The sequence below is a fragment of the Struthio camelus genome, chromosome 9, assembly GCF_040807025.1.
Source record: "Struthio camelus isolate bStrCam1 chromosome 9, bStrCam1.hap1, whole genome shotgun sequence".
Classification (NCBI taxonomy): Eukaryota; Metazoa; Chordata; class Aves; order Struthioniformes; family Struthionidae; genus Struthio; species Struthio camelus.
In genome coordinates this window covers 31,135,517-31,152,690 of record NC_090950.1, presented here as the reverse complement: position 1 = coordinate 31,152,690, position 17,174 = coordinate 31,135,517, and the positions used below count along the sequence as shown (strand labels likewise).

At 36.6% G+C, this 17,174-nt stretch overlaps 1 protein-coding gene across 13 annotated transcripts in view; it reads left to right on the top strand.

Moving 5' to 3' along the window:
* Positions 1–14,030, top strand: part of SMC4 (structural maintenance of chromosomes 4) — a 44,117-nt gene extending 30,087 nt beyond the window's left edge. For all 13 annotated transcript variants that reach the window (XM_068954301.1, XM_068954307.1, XM_068954309.1 and 10 more), the window contains 11 exons: positions 284–509; positions 604–683; positions 3,449–3,601; positions 3,761–3,887; positions 4,654–4,843; positions 5,764–5,908; positions 7,025–7,198; positions 8,287–8,469; positions 9,995–10,227; positions 10,965–11,148; positions 13,510–14,030. In XM_068954301.1, coding sequence (XP_068810402.1) covers positions 284–509; positions 604–683; positions 3,449–3,601; positions 3,761–3,887; positions 4,654–4,843; positions 5,764–5,908; positions 7,025–7,198; positions 8,287–8,469; positions 9,995–10,227; positions 10,965–11,148; positions 13,510–13,698 — 1,884 coding nt within the window. In that variant the 3' untranslated portion in view covers positions 13,699–14,030. The remainder of the gene's footprint in view (positions 1–283; positions 510–603; positions 684–3,448; positions 3,602–3,760; positions 3,888–4,653; positions 4,844–5,763; positions 5,909–7,024; positions 7,199–8,286; positions 8,470–9,994; positions 10,228–10,964; positions 11,149–13,509) is intronic.
* The last annotated feature ends 3,144 nt before the right edge of the window (positions 14,031–17,174 follow it).

Sequence of the window (17,174 nt, the reverse complement as noted above, 5' to 3'; positions counted from 1 at the left end):
GATTTTTTTTTAAATTGGCAAACTTAGTTTATCTGGTAGCTGTAACCTATGAAATGTAAACAGCAAGTATTGGTAGCAAAGGGTTTTTAATTGTCCTGTAAGTAAGTAGGGATCCCCAAGGAAGCTTTACTGTTAATTGCCATTCTGAAGAGAAGCACAGTAATACTTGGAGCAGATAAGGCTTTAGAGTGAATGTAATAGTTAACTTACCTTAGAATAATATAATGGCCTCATAGCTTGTCCGAAGGAATCCTTCATTCATTTAGTTACTTTTTTGATGTAGATGGCTGTGTGGGAAAAAAATATGAAAAAAATTCCAACTCCTGAAAATACTCCACGGTTGTTTGACTTGGTGAAAGTAAAAGATGAGAAGATTCGCCAGGCTTTTTACTTCGCATTACGTGATACCCTAGTAGCTAATAACTTGGAACAGGCTACCAGAGTAGCATTCCAAAAAGATAAAAGATGGAGAGTTGTAACACTGCAAGGACAAATCATAGAACAGTCAGGTATTTGAGTACAAACTTATTCTATTTTCAGAACTTTACAGATGATATCAAATCAAAATTAGTATGCTGACTGTTTTTTTCTCTTCTACTTTAGGAACAATGACTGGTGGTGGAGGTAAAATAATGAAGGGCAGAATGGGATCCTCAGTCGTAACTGATGTTTCAGAAGAAGAGGTTAGTGTATATAGTCTTAATTAAAAATGGAATTTCCTGATTTCTTGAGTTCCTGATACTTTGCTAGTTTATACATATGCATGCTATCCCCTTATCAATCTGTAATGTAAGATATTAATAACGATTTATAAAGCTAAAGTTCATAAGATTAACATAGACTATATTACTCTTAAATGCATTTGTTCACACCCCAGCTATCGTATGCCTGTTGTTTAATTCTCAGTCCCATAATGCTACCTTTCATAACTTGGAAACTGATTGAAAGCAGGAATGAGACCATGGAAGAGACTGACCATAAAGAACCATTGTGCTGCAGAGCAGTACACACAAACTTCAGCAAAAAGAAAAGACCTTGGGGTTTTGGTCTGTCATTTTATGTTCTGTCACTCCCTGACAAATCTCGCAAGAACTTCCCTTAAAATACGTATTTCAAGAACACTTTGGAATATAAAAATACAGCTTGTCTTTCCTTCTGAATTCTTTTTGGTTTTATTCTGTAGTTTTACTCAGTGTGGGTGAAACTGTAGAGCCTGGGTCCTTTTTGTCCAGTATCCACTGATCAACCTAACTGAGATCAAACATCAAAAATGTTAATACCTCCTCCAGAAGACAAAGCTCACTTGTCTAACTATCAAGTCAAACAGGCTCCTGAAATCAGTCCTCTCCCTGCAGGGAAGACCCAGCTTTTGCTCTTTAGTTGTTAAGAGCTATAATCCAACACAAGGGTTGAATATTTGCTTACCACTAAGGACACGAAAACAGTAGTTGGTATTTTTTATGTGAAAATGCTTTCAAATTGGAGAACTCCAAAATCAAACTCGACTTTAAAGTTATCTCTGTCTGATTCCTCTGCTGGAGGAGGAAACCATGTCTTTCTGCACTCTTCAGTTGTAATACTGAGAGGCTAAAACGTGCATCTGTTCTTCCTTCTGTCATCCGTCTTATGTATTTTCACCTTTGCACAGCTGGGAAAATAGGGTCCCATTAGCCAAGAGAAAATATCATTTTACAAACCCTAGAGACTTTGACATGGAACTTTTGTCATGCCTATTCAAATTGTGTTGCACTTCTAGCCTTTCTGGATGGTTCTCTTGTAGAGAACCAAGGAACTGAACTTTTTTATATCGTTTGAGAAAGCACACGTTTTCTTTCTGCACAGTTTGTTAAACTGTGACAGGGGAAGAAATGAATCATCTGGGAAATAAGTAAGCAATATCTTTGGTTATAGGAGAGTATGAAAGAAACTCTTCTTGAAGACTTGGATCATTCCAAAGCACTCCTGCGTTTCTGTCATGTTCAAGACAGACGTCAGCGTCGAGAAAGTTCGCAAGGGTTTTTGTAGGCTGGTTAGAATACATTCTTCCAGTCTGTGGTTAGGAAGAATCTGATCTGAGTTATCTGGCTTCCTCCATATGAAGCTGCAGAAAAGAAATCACAGACTCTAACCCGTCAGTTTTACACCTTCCGTGACGTAGCTGGCTTAAGAAAATAGACTACCTGTGGTACTCTTGGGTACCCTTACGCTACCTAAGAATAGCCCCCAAAATCTTCAGTAGGCCCTTTTTACAAAGTAAAATCTTACTTGGTGACATTATCCTTCCTGTCTTTAAATTTCTGAGATTCTAAATGGATGCAAAAAGTTAGATGATGAATGGAGGAGCTAAATCTTAAAGAGCAGCTATGAATTAATGAGAAGTAATTACGAACAGAACTTCATGATTGTAAATTTTTGGCATTATCAGAAGTGCAGAATTATATTGATTTACTTAATTCTACAAGAGACCTCCTCTTCTCTCCTCCTTCTAGGACTCTAATCATAAAAAGTCAGCTATATCCATTTCTACTTTTGCTCAGTAGGTATAAAGAGAAACATTCAGTGATAAGAAAAGGCTCCTGTTTTTATCTTCATGGACAAAAGGTTTTTATTGCTGTAGACTTGAAAAGGGTCAAAAAATATATAAACCAGCTCATATTTAAATCTTCCTAACAGTGGCCTTTGCTGTTTCTTATCTTCAGACTTTAGGCTTATTTGTGATTCGTTTGTTACAAGAGAGGTGCGTACTCCCTGTTTTCTGTTTGGCCCATGATACATACTGTAGCTCTCTAAAGATCAGTAACTGTAATTCAGCTTCCCTGTTGTCAAGATTTTTGGCTGTGTACCGTAATGGCACATCCAGGTAGAGCAAGTGTTCATATCTGTGCATATTAAACAGTTTTTGATCATGTAAAAGCAGATAAGTGGCTGAGATCTGAAATATGTTCATATTCCTTCTGCTCTTGATGGTGAATTGCAAGATGTAGGCTCTTAAAGCGGTTGCTGCCTGCAAAAGCCTATCTTCCCAAAATAGAAGACCACAAAAACCAGTAACCACCCTGCAGTTGATTGTATCAAATCTAATCAATAAACAATATTATAATTCAAGTTTCTTCCGCTTGTGTAGTTTTGGATTCTGCCTTCACTATTCTGACTATGAAGTGTTTCTAGCTTAATCTAGTTTTATTTCCTTGAAACCATTTTTCTATTAGCTATTTTGAGAGGAATTCTTCAGCATTTTTTTTTTTATGCTTGCTCCTCTTGTCTTTCACTGTAATTGATCTTCTGAGCAATCAGCCTCCACGTTCTGTCCAACTACGGCAAAGTTTTTACTCTGTTTTTCTCCATGGCTTTTAAGACTTTGTAGACTGTATAGCACGTGAATGAGATCTTGCTGTGTATTGTAGTGGTGACACTAGGCAAAGAATGACTGCATCTCACTTTTGTGTAGGTTAGTAAAATGGAATCTCAGCTGCAGAAGGATTTGAAAAGAGCAATGCAGTATGAAGAAGAAAAAATGCAACTTGAAGAAGCCATAGCAAAACTGCACCAGAATGTTAGGGAAATGAGAAATACTTTAGAGAAGTATACAGCAAGCATCCAGGTAAGCAACAAATTTATTATTACTGAGGCAATATCTGGCATCTCCATAATTGTGCAGGAGGATAACTTCTCAGTATAAAGCCTCAACTTTGTATGGTCCTTGTTAGTATTCAAGGATCTTTGTAAGCTATGGGATTCTAACACAGTGTGTCCTCTGTAGAGTTTATCTGAACAAGAAATTCATCTAAAAATCCAAGTTAAGGAATTTGAAGCAAATGTAATTGCTGCTGCTCCGGACAAAAACAAACAGAAAGAATTGGAAAAAATCCTTAATAATTTTAAAAAAGGTAAGTGTTGTGGAGAGGGAATTATAGTAAATGAACATGACTACAATTTTTACCTAATACGGGACTGAATGTTATAGCTTTGTTCTTTCAGATTACGAGTGCTTTCACTGTTATCCTTGATCTTGTTTTGGACCCTTTTTTTCTCCCAAGAGAGGGGGATAAAAGGTACTCCTAGAGATTAAGGAGTCAGAACCCTTCTGTTGCAATTCAGGTTCATGTTCCAGTTCAGCTAAAATAAATACTAATTTTAGTATTTTTTTGGTTTGGTTGATTAGATTTTTTATAGCTTTATTACAAACAGGATAGTAGGGAAACTTTTAGTTTAACTAGTATTAAGAATTGTCAGTGCAGAGGGTAATATTGTTAAAGTCAAGTAAAGGGGTTTGCTGTACTTTAACAGGCTTATTGCATGATTCTATAAAATGAATATAGTATATTCTGTTGTGGGCACATTGTACTCCAGTTCTTTTTGTGAGAGAGTATTTACTCTGAGAATTCAAATAATTATTTCCGTGGAGAAAAGTATCTAATTAAAAATTTTGACAGTTTACACCAAAAATGTTTTGCTTGTACAACAGTATCACAGAGTACTTTTCTTTTTGCCACCTTAAAAAAGCTTTTTTCCACAGTGTAAAGAAATATATGCATTTTTCAGTATATTCATACAGCAGAGCTTTTTATCACTTAAATCTGATGTATTCTAAACAGTCCAATGTTCTTAAGGACAGCATAATGACACTTCTTACTCCATTTTGTTTATTGACAGATTATGATTGTGTTGCTGAAAAAGCTGGTAAATTAGAAAGTGAAGTTAAACGATTACATAATCTTATAATTGATATCAATAATCATAAACTTAAAGCACAGCAAGACAAACTTGATAAGATCAACAAAGAAATAGATGACTGTACTTCAACTATTACTAAAGCCCAAGTGGCAGTCAAGACTGCAGACAGGTATAGTAAACACGAATGTATTCAGTTTGAAAGCTTCAGACTGTAATTATATATTGCTCTGATTCTTGTTTGATTATAGCTGAATCTTCATGGGGGGGGATTTGTCAGGCTGCAAGAGATGAATTTCACCTCTTTATGGCTACGTGAAAACTGGAGGGAGGAGGTCATCACTTTTTTCTCTAAACTGATTTACTTCGAATTGAAACTGAAACATTAAGAACCATAATCTTTGTTAATTAAAATGCTTTAAAGGCATTTCTAGCTTAGTGGAACCTGATCAAGGAGAGTAATTTCAGCCTTCAAATAGCTATATCTCTTGGTATTGGTGCCTGCAGGACGTCTGCTTGTTTTAAGTGGTCTCCATAGCTAAGATCTATGGAACTTAAAATCTTAATTTTTAGTGGCGTGTGTGATACAAGATGTAGTTTGTGTTAAAGAGGTAAAGGGAAATGGAAAGATTTGTAGTTTAAATATTTCTAGCAGGCAATTTAAAGGTCACATTTAACTGATATTTTTCTACTAGTATCTGCCTATAGCTAAAATACAGTATTTCAGGTAAAAGTTCAAAATAGCACTTATTGTCATGCAGTGAAGCAGTTCAAAACTGAAGGGACTCATTTTATTATGAATTATCTCAGGAGGAAAATTTTAAGCTTAGCAATGCATACTGAATACTTAGAAGAAATGTCAAAACTGTTTCTGAAAAAACAAATTAAGTCTTCTAATGGTATATATTTAAGGAAGGCAACAACTTCTATTTTATCTGTATTTCCCAGGGATGAGAGTTCATACCTAAATAAGCACATTTTTGGTCACCAACAGCTAGTGAACAATCTTCTTAAGTTAGATTGTGTTTTTTCATTATCTCTTGTCAAATTTGCACTCATGTGAGGTATACAAACATCTTGGTATCTATTCAGAAACCTGAAAAAATCTGAAGAGTCTGTACTACGCACACAGAAGGAGATTGGAGATAATGAGAAAGAAATTAAAGACTTAACACAAGAGCTGACTACACTAGAAGAGAAAGCTACTGAGGTTATGAATGACTGCAAGCAAGCTGAAGTAAGTGTATTTCTTCAGAGGGGATGCAGTCTGTGAAATACCTTGTAGATAACATCAGTTTTGCCAGAGTTGTCCTGATGAGAAATTCCAGGCTTAGCAATAAGAAAAGGGGTTGCATTAGTTATTAGTACCTTCATTAAAAAATGTTTCCATGGAATTTAAGCTTCAGTCTTGACAACATTGTAAAAATGTATTTTCTCTTAAGTTGTTCTGCTCCTCATCCTCCAAAAATTCACACAAAATGGAAAAGAATGTTCTTTTCTGTGTCTTGCAATATGTTGCACTCTCCTTTACAAAATGAATCAAAAGCTGACCTTTAAAAATAGGTGCTGTCCAGAAAACAAAAAGAAAAAGGTAGGCCAGGACAGCCCTATTAAGTGTTCTAGTTTTCCGGTAAAAACAGGATAATGAGTTAAATTCTTATGCAAATTCTGCTGTAGAGCTTTAGAGTCGCATTCAGCAATAGTTGGGCATGAGAATGGTGCACTTCCTTTACAAAAGGGGGGAGAAAGCCACTGGGCAGAGCGGGGGGGGGGGGGGGGGGGGGGGGGGGAGATGTTTGAAAGGAGTGAGTAGCTGGACTTAAGTTCTATCCTTAGCTGGAAATATATCTTGACCTCGTTTTCTGAAGCTAAACAAAAACTTTAAATAAACCAAGATTCCTTAAAGAAATAATTGATTTTAAAACTTTTCTTGTTTAACAAAAAAAAAAAAAAAGTAATATAAGTGGAGAAAATCTCTATAAAGTTTTCCATGTGGATTTTATTTAAGAGAGGTAGTGCAGACAACCTGTCGGCTGAAATGCTTCAGAATAAAGTTGTTTCTTTGAGGCTGTCCTGCCCTGAAGCTTTCAGCTAAAACATACAGCTGCAGGATTCATTTAATCCAGATCTAGAATGAAAATATAAAAAGCAGCATATTTTCACAAGTGGGATTTCAGAATTTAGAGACTAGGTTAATCCAAATACAAGAACATGTATCTGTTTATTTAAATTCTTAAGAATTGTGGAGAGTAAGCTTGTGCAAATAAAATAGCAGAAAAAAATCTGTAACCCAAGGAAGTGGTAACATTTCACAAAGAACCGATTAATGCATGTTTTCGACATTTCTGTTTAGGAAGCATTACCAGAAGTTCAGGAGGAACACCGCAGTTTACTCCAAGAGATGAAAGCTATTCAAGATAATGAACATGCACTTCAAAAAGAAGCTCTTAATATAAGGCTTAAGATTGAACAAATTGATGGTCATATTTCTGCACACCAGTCAAAGATTAAATACTGGCAAAAAGAGGTAAAAAAAAAAAAAAAAAAAAAAGGCATTCAATTCATAAAATTCAAATTTTAAGATTCCAAAAGGTTAATACATTAACACATAGTAGGGAAACAGATAATTGACAGAAAATGGATGTTCGCTTTCCTGCTCATTGGTTTTCAGCTATAAAAAACAACTCTAAAAAATATACCTTTCAGTCTTTTAAGTTCTGGTTTACAAAGCTATGAATGAAATGATTTAGCTTCTGGCTTATCAAGGTTTTTTATTATTTGTTTATTTATGAAAGAATGCTAAGCTAACTGTAACTGACATAACGCCATCTAAACTTAATCAGGAGCAATGAGCAAAGGATAACCAGCCATAAAGAGCAACCAAGAGACTTTCTGTGCCTGTACACCTTCTCTGTACATGTCACATCATGTTTGTACCTACTTGTTACAAGAGAAAAATGAGGCTGGGTAACAGTGGCAGTCAGTGTTTCCTGTCCTACCAGTCCCTCCATAAGGGAGGCGGGGGGGTTACCTACTTTGAAAATCCTCCCTCCTTTCTATGCCTATGTACATGTGCGTATGCCTATGTTCACGTGTATGTCTGTATACCTTGTTTTGACAGCAATCAACTAAACAGTATTAACATTAACAAAGTACAGTGTGGAGAGGCAGAAGTTGTACTTTAAACCCTTGTTAATCTGAGGATGACTATAGGGCAGCTACTCAGCAAGGAGAGCCACTATTGTCAGGCACTTTTCAGTCTCAGGCACACAAAGTATTAAACGTAACTTGTTAAAGTTCTACAGGATCAGTGATGGACAGATGACGACAGATGTTACCGACTACTGTGGCTCTTACGGAGAAATATCTCCTCTGAAAGAATCGTGTATATGATTTTCAGGAACAGAAGAGCAGCATAAAAGGATGCTTGTTGTCTTTCTCAGAACTTATCTTTAAAGGGGTAAATTTAGACCAAAACAAATTAAGTGATTGATTAATGTTTGAGATTGGAAGGTTCAGTATGTACTAATACAGAAAATGTTTATTTTGGAAATAAGTTACTGTGATAACTAATGTGATCTTTAAAGACTTTTAGTAAGTGGTTTTGAATTTTAGATATCAAAATTATCACTGCACTCCATAGAAGATAAGCCACCTGAGGAACTTCCAGTGCTAAGTCAAGAAGAGCTTGAGGCTATCAAAGATCCAGATATTATCATTAATCAGATAGCTCTCCTGGAAGCCCAGTGTCATGAAATGAAACCCAACCTTGGTGCTATTGCAGAGTACAAGAAGAAGGTAAACTTAATTACTGTTGTATAGTAGTAGGATAAATCTTTCTAATGTTGTATTGTCTGTCAGCATAATAGCACTGTATACCCCTCATCCAGAGGTAAGCGTTGTGTATATAGCTTTACTCTTGTCCATTACTTGAATCTGTTAATATACAAAATTAAAGTCATTGCTTTTGAAGTGTATCGGTAGCCTTCCAATTGCTCATTTTTCAAGTGACTGCTCAAATAGATCCTACGCTTGGAAGTGCATGCAAAATTGCTCTCTTTAGCTGAGTGACCAGAGAAACTGTCTTTTTCTATAGGCATACCAGGCCTATTGCTGTTCAGTTCCTTTTTATTGGATCTGGAAAATGAAATGAAATCCTTGAATTTTCCCTTTTTTCTCTGCATGCTGTGCTGTTGTTAGCACCCTGACTACTTGTTAGCTTATATTTAGCCAAAAGGGTGACAGTTGTATAAAGGAGCCTACATACAGCTTCTTTGCCTGATACCACTGACACTAGGTGAAGATGATTTTTGTCTGTTAAAGGTTGTTTATTTGGTCAGCTAGTCTCAACTAGACACATAAACACAGTACTAGGATTTTTTCTTCTCATAGTACTCTGTTCAGTAATATTGCACTATTTAATAGACTAAGCGTTTTTCATTTTAAAGTGGATTTTCCGTCAGCTCTGTAGAGTCATCTCACAAAAATATCTACATAGACACTTAAATTTCTTTACCATATCGTAGTTACATCCCTGAAAGAACCTTAATATTTCCCCCCCCCCCCCCCAGAAAGTAAGGCACTCATACTTCTTGATACCTCGTATAAAATCAAAGAGACTGAATCTTTCTCTTGGACTGTTTCATCTATTCCACACCCAATAAGATTTTTCTCTCTAAAGTACCACCTGTGTTGTCTCAAAGGACAGGGAGATGCTGGGAAATTTTGTGTAAGCTATAATGCTTCAGAAGAACAAGCTTGTAGACATCTTAGTTTCGTAAGAATCAACTTACTCACCTCTTGTGTTTTCTTTCCCAGCTTCACTTAATCTCAGAAAAAAACCCAAACTTGCACAGAGAGGAGATTCCTGACAATATAAAGACAATGTCTATATGCTACTAGTGTCAGGTGGTATCATTTCTAGCTGTTTAGACATGTTAAGAAAGTGCAGACAGGAACTGCGTTAAAAGTAGAGCCAGAAGGACTTTCATGCTCTTGCAGAATATTTCTGAAATATGCTTTACAGCAGTTGCACACAGCTTTTTCAGACAAATACTCCATGAGCTGTAAGATTACCCTGCAGCACAGACCCACTGCAATAGACATTCATTGTTTAACTAGGACTTCCACTAAATTAAATGGCTGTGGCAGTCCATGTTAGGAGCGAACAGAGAAAAAGAGAGTTTTTTGTTGGTGGTGGTGGTTTTTTCTTTATTTAAAAGCTGTTAGCCATTCTGGGAAAAATGAATTTCAAATGATAGAAGTAACTGGCTTAAAATTCAAATTTTGGAGACAGCTTCTCTGATTGCACTTTTTTCTCCAGGAAGAGCTATACTTGAAACGTGTGGCTGAATTGGATGACATCACTAATGAGAGAGACAACTTCAGACAGGCCTTTGAAGATCTTAGAAAACAAAGGCTAAATGAATTTATGGCCGGATTTAATGTAATAACAAATAAACTGAAGGAAAATTACCAGATGCTTACTTTGGGAGGAGATGCTGAATTAGAACTTGTGGACAGTCTGGATCCCTTCTCTGAGGGAATCATGTTTAGGTTTGTCAAAATTCTTTGTATTATTAATGGCATTCTTAATCAGTGTATTTCTTTAACTTTTTAATTTTTTTTTAATTGCATGCTTATTGAGCATCAGCTAACCAAGATAATCCTATCTCTTGGCTAGTACTGGCAAGATATGGGCAGAAGCCTCTCTAACTTTTAACGTGGGTTGATGAAGAGATTCATTTCTCTTGTTAAGAGAAATAACAGCAGTTAGAAAGCTTTAACTTTGCTGAAGTCATTTCTCAGGTTTTCTTAATTCCCAGCAAATTATTTCATTTTGCCTAGGGAATCGTGTTATCATCATTTTGGTAACTGGAGATGGTTCTATAAGTGATGTAAGTGTAAGTGATCCTAACGTTATTATATTCATTACATATGAATAGAATAGCACTGTTGAAAGATAATTGAATAGTTCTTCAGTGCTATAGTTCCTACAAGGAATAGCTGAGCATTACAGTAGTTTGAGTTCAAACACTAGGTGACTGCATGCATAGCTATGTGGGTACCAGTGGAGTTACTCCACAGCAAATAGAAATAATATGATCTAGCTCACCGCCTCTCAGTTGCTGAGGACTAAAGGTAAGAAGCAGCACAACCATGGCTGTTGTCTTAACTTCTTTATGTGTCTGTGTTTTTCAGGAATTCCCTCCTCTGTCGTAACTTAAATTTTCACCACAACAGATTTATTTTAATTATGAACAGAAATAATTTATAACTCTAAACTCTTTCAGTGTTCGGCCGCCAAAGAAAAGTTGGAAGAAGATATTTAACTTATCAGGAGGAGAGAAGACTCTCAGTTCACTGGCTCTAGTTTTTGCTCTTCATCATTACAAGCCAACTCCGCTTTATTTTATGGATGAGATAGATGCAGCTCTTGACTTCAAAAATGTGTCTATCGTAGCATTTTACATATATGTAAGTATTTAATGGTAACTGCTGTAGTCTCAATTTTCTAGCATGTTTTCTCCTCTCCCAGAAGAGAGAAAGTGATAACATAATTGCAGCCAGAATTTAAAATTTGGAATAGCATACTATTCTCAGATAATTAAATGAAACTATGTAATAAGCAGATTTCTAGACAGGTATTAAAATGTAGCTTTTTGCTGCTTTTTTTTTCTTCTAAACTGCTATGTTTGGCTCTTTCCTGAAATGAGGCAACTAATAGAGGATATGCTGTTTTTTTCCTTCTAAGCCCAGATTGTACAGTTTTAAAAGCTGTCTCTGGATAAAGAGTTTGTCAAAGGTGCCACATTCTGAAATAGTCTTGCTGCTACTGCTTCCTCTTTAAAATGTAGAAATACTTTCACTAAATTAATCAGTTATAGTCAGCTGAGATACAGTATTTAGCTATTAGTAATGTGCTTGTGTATCCAAACTCACAATTTCATTTTGACGTGCAGCCAAAGTTTTTTGACTTTACACTTTCATTTCAACGAGAGCTGTTTCCCTCAGGCTTCTGGGGGGTAGGCTGCTTTGATCTGTGTCTGTTAGCGTATGTTTTCTTTCAGGCCTTTAAAATTCTGTTGCCACTGTATTCAAGTCAAGCAAACATTTACATTGCTAACGTTCTGGTTGCTGCTTTAAAGTTTTCAGAGTTATCCAAGGTATAACCCAAAATCAGCAGTTTTGGGAACCACCCTACAAGCACCTAAGATTATGATCAGCTATTTAATGTTAGAGAACCACTTCAAAGAAATCTGTCTGCAACTATCATTTTAAACTTTGTTTCCACAATGTCTTTATTTTCACAGAGGAGGGTCCCATAGCTCAGATGTGATTTAGTAGAGCAAAAGAGTTTAATTTCAACTTCAGTGTAGACTAACACTTAAATTTGAAATTTAGTATAGCTTAGCTCTTATCTTAAAGAAGGGCAAAGCATAGCTTAGCATATAGCCTTAGCCCATATTTTGATTTTAGTACTATGTTAGGAGAAAAGATGGTTAATTGACCTTTGAGCCATTTTTGGTAACATGTTGCCAGAAGCCTTTTGGCCTCATAAGGCTACATATAAAGATATAACAAGTGTGCGCATTATGTGTTGCTTTTCATGTTCCTGCAAAGTGATTACACCTGCTCTGTTAAGTACACAGATATATGGCCAGTCTTCAGACTGCGCAGCACTGCATACTACACGTGCACACCCCCAAATGTTACACGGGTCACTCCATCCCCATTACAGCTTAATCACCTACATAACCTACTTCATTTACCTCAGTACCTTTGCTTTGATTTTATGAGATCTCTGATTAGGGATAGATATTCCCCATGCCATGCTGTATGCTGGCACTGGATTGTACCTAACCTTCCAATCCTATTCAGCTAGAATTCAACCCTTACTGGATTTCTGTGGTGTGGTGGCAGCTGCTACATGCTGATATCTTCATGGCCCTCTCCCCCTGAGAAGCTCTACTTTTTCTTTTTGCTAGTTTGTGTCCCTTCCTCTCCTTTTTCCAGCTGCATTTTTCTTCCCTTTTCATAGCCTGGCAAGCTATCAGGTCCTAGCTTGCTACAGCAATAGTTGTAGCTCCTGAAGCAGCTAGGCAGACACCATGCCGTGTGAACAAAGAACAGAGCCAAAAGAGCTGTATGTTTTTCTTGTTCCCCTTGCTTAATGATCCTAAGAGCCCAATGGGGTTCAAAACACAGTTACACTGTTATTGCTGGATTCTTAAGAGTAAAGTGGTGTTTATTTTTTTTTTTTGTAAAGCACCAAAGTTAGATGTGTTTTTGTTAACTGTTACCGTTCTGCTGCAGGGTCACAGAACTAGCTTTCTTTGAGGCTTGTCCTCTTTAACAAAGGAATTCCTTTCCCTTGTTCTCCGTGCTTGGAAATAGGTTTGGTTTCCTTTTCATACTTAAAGTAACCCTTGTTAAAATAAATCTGGTAACTGTATAACCCATCTTCTCTAAGATGTATGTATATATTTAATTGAATTCGCTTGAATAGGTTGTTTAAAAACAAAAAAAAAACCCACACAGGCACGAGTTACTTGCAGTGCTTCATTGTGATAGCCAAGCTAGGCTTCTGTTGTGCAAGCGCCGATTACAGGCAATAGGAATTCTGAGTGATTAGCACTTGCAGATTTATATATAGAGAGAGTATATATTGATTTTTGTGTGTGTGTATATATACGTATAAATATATATATACCCTGTATATTGAAAAGAGCTATTTATAATTATGTATCCGTAGTTCCCAAGATCTGAATATAGAGATCACACAAGAACATAGCTTTTTGAAATACTGTGAACTAATACAAATAACTTCTGTTTCAGGAGCAAACAAAAAACGCACAATTTATCATCATCTCACTGCGGAACAACATGTTTGAGATTGCAGACAGATTAATTGGAATTTATAAGACGCACAATACAACAAAAAGTGTGGCAACAAACCCTAAAGTTATCGCATCTAAAGGACTAGCTGAACTTGGCGCTGTTGGGTATAGTATAGCTCAAAAATAGAGGAGGAATGAAAACTTTCCAATGTATATTTACCTCCTTATTGCTGCTGTTTACTTTTTTTTCTAATATGTTTTTGTGTTTTGAGTTTGAGTTCTATGAGGCTTCTGTTTGAGCTCGTTAATAAAACTAGCCTCTGAATCAAATCCATTATACAGTCTATATAGATCTTAATTACATGAATTGATTTAAAAAAGAGCTATTTTTCAAATTATGTATCTAGCTGCGATTTTATATTCCTTTGCTAGGCTTTATGCCAATGCTTGGGTTCTGCATGTAGTTTTAATTGTCTGTTTTTTACTATATATATTAAAGTAAGACATATAGTTTTTAAATGCCATCAGTGTCGTCATTTAAATATCAAAACACTTGAGTTCCAGAATGCGAAGTCAGCATACAAAATATTTTACATTTGATGTTATAAGGATGCAAAACTGGAAAGTACTTGGATTTCCAGCTCTTGCCATAAGTAATGTTTTATGATATGAGACCAAAACAGACATTTATAGCCATTTTGTGAAGAACTGATTCAGCTTCAGGAGCTCTTTTCCTTGGTTGCTTTCCTACCTTTCTCTTCCTGTAGTTACATAAAACAACATTCCCTCTTTTCCTTAGGCCCAGCAAGGCCCACTGTCAGACTGTGGCCATGTTGTACACTTGCAGCTTAATAATTCGCCAGTAACCATCATCTGCTTGTTCTTGCTATCATTTCCCTAAGGGATAAATTGTTATCATGGAAGAGGTAAGAACAGGTAAAGCTATTCCTTACTCCTGTTGCTTACCTAGCTGTTACACAAAGTTCTCCTTTTCCCTACCAACACCTCACTATACATGTTTTGCTTTGAATTCACTCTTTTTTGTAGTTCAATAGCTGGAATTTGTGTGCATTACTGCAGAGTTCACACCAGCGTTTTGTATTCTGGCATTAATACTGATTGCTCATCTGGAAGTTTCATACTTTGGGATGGCATTTCCTGTAGCTGTATCACATCAATATCTCATCTGATTGGAAAAAATATTATCTTACTTGATACTTAATTTCACTTGTTGTGCTAGTCTTCAGGAGTTATCCAACTATTTCTCACACGACTCAGATCTTTCTCTATTAATGTTAGGCTTCAAAAAAAAAAAATCATTTATATGCTGCCTTTTGTAAGAGGGCCATTAATAGAAATGGTTAGTAGGAACAGTCCTAGAATGATAGCTCGTTCTCTTCTGCGCTATTAGTCTTTGTTTCCGGTTCCATCTCCTACTTTTTTTGTACTAAACACACTTCACAGAACTTCAAACAGATTGTCCTGCTTCTGTTTTCCTAGTCTTAAATTGGTAACTTATACATTTTGTCAAATAGTGCATGATTGCTCCCAAAACTAGAGAAAGCCTCACCACATCCAAAGAAGCTCTGTTGTAGCTCTTGTGTCCTCTCCTCTGCTACCCACAAACATACACAATGACAGTTAAGAACATGCAGTTCCAAGAACAGCATCTGTATTCTCCGCATCATACCCTCACTTACCTAATATCAAAGACATGATCATCAACACAGAGCTGATCTGGAAAAAGAAAAAGGGGGGTAGACTGTAAATAATTTGCTATAAATGAGGAAATGAAAAAAGCTGAAATGTGCTTTCAATGTTGTGTGAAAACATCAGGATTACATTAAATACCAAGTGCAAATGACATAGACATAAAGTGAACTGTAGGTACACAATCTAAATTTTTACTCCCCAGAACACTCAAGCTCAGTGTCAAGCAGAAAAGCATATTAGAAAAGACAAAGACCACAAAGCATTTCTCTGCCACAGTGTAGGTTCACACTCAAGTGCCATGTATAGTTTTGCTCTTCCCATATTAAAATGAAGCTATAAAATCTTGAAGTACAGCTTCAGAATAGATTTATGGGTAAGATTAGCGAAGAACAAAAAAAGTACAGTACAAAAAAAGCTCTTCTAAAGCACACTGAAGGAATAATCAATAAACCAGCTGGAGAACCGGAGGAGAGAGTCACAGAGGCAAGTTGAGGACAAACATCGTCACTGGGGGAGTAGATGACAGGTAAGGAAAATATGCTACTTCTGAGCTTTGACTGAGAAGATGTCTTAGAAATTTTGCTGAAGAGCAAGGGAAACGATGACAGGACAATATAATAATTAGCAGTGGGAGATGGTGACTAGGAAACAACTGTTCATTATTTTCAGCTGCAAGAGAAGACCTCAGAAGAGTGATTTCCCCAATACCACTAAGTGGCCAGAAGCCACTTTGGTATTTCAGATATCCTTGCTGTTTCTAGTATGCTGCCTGGTCACCAGGCAGTGAAATATGTTCGTGAGTCTAAGTGATAACCTGGAAGCTTGTCTCTGTTCCTCCATGGGATCTCAACAGCTAATCTCTTTCAAGCTGTTTTTAACTTGTTTAAAAAAAAAAAAAAGAAAAAGAAAAATTCCTGCAGTAAGACTCATGCTTCCAGAAAAGAAGCTTCAGAACAGGACAGTTCAAAAGATTAGAGAAAAAAAAAAAAACACACTGATTAGAAAACTTGCTACGTTTGTTAGGGCACTAAAGTTAAAAAGCCTTGTGTTCCACACCTCACCCAAAAGGTAGTGGGAGATTTTATATATATATATATATATATTTATTTATTTATTTATTTTTTAAAGAAAGTTTCTACCTTTGTCAGCAGACAGGTCCTCCATCCAGCATCGAAGAGGGAAAACAGCAGAGCTGAAGCAGCTTTTCTTGATTTGCTCCTGTCCCAATACTCTAGGATCACACAACTGAGAAGTTGCTCACAGCACTTTCTAGTGTATTCTCTCATCCGCATTCTTCCTGCGAGGCAAGGATGGGCGAACAGTTGCCTTTATCAGCTGTGCCCTGCTCTGTCCTTTAGCTAGATCTTAGTACCAGGTCTTTCTGCACAGGCCCCAACAGTAGAAACAGCATCTGTCACACACAATTTTGAAGGCTGCAGCATTCACCACTCAGGCTGCTAAATACTTGGAGAAGTACAGTTCCCAAGAGCCAAGATTTATGCAGGGGATCATTCTACACTACACTGGAAGACATCATTAGTCCAATGGTAACTACACAAGCTTAATCAAACACTAGTATTTACCCTGGTACTGTCATTAGCTTGGCTTGTATGTCAAATGTACAGCTAAACAACTACTATGCTACAGCTAACTATTAAAATGTTTAGACAGCAGTTCTGCGCAATGGTTCAGGAGGGCAATGCCATCTACATCTCACCACAAGCCAACTCCCAAAGAAGCTCAGACTAACAAGACAAAGTCTCAATATAAGTCTTACTTGAAGCTCCATAGCTTGTGTTGCAGGCATCACTTCCTTGTAGCCTGATGTGTAGTGTGGCTCTGCAGCATGACATATAAACACAGTAATGTAGACCAAACCTCATCAGAAATTGTACTAAGCCTCATCAATTCACCATCACAGATGGAAAAATAAAAAATAATAATAATAAT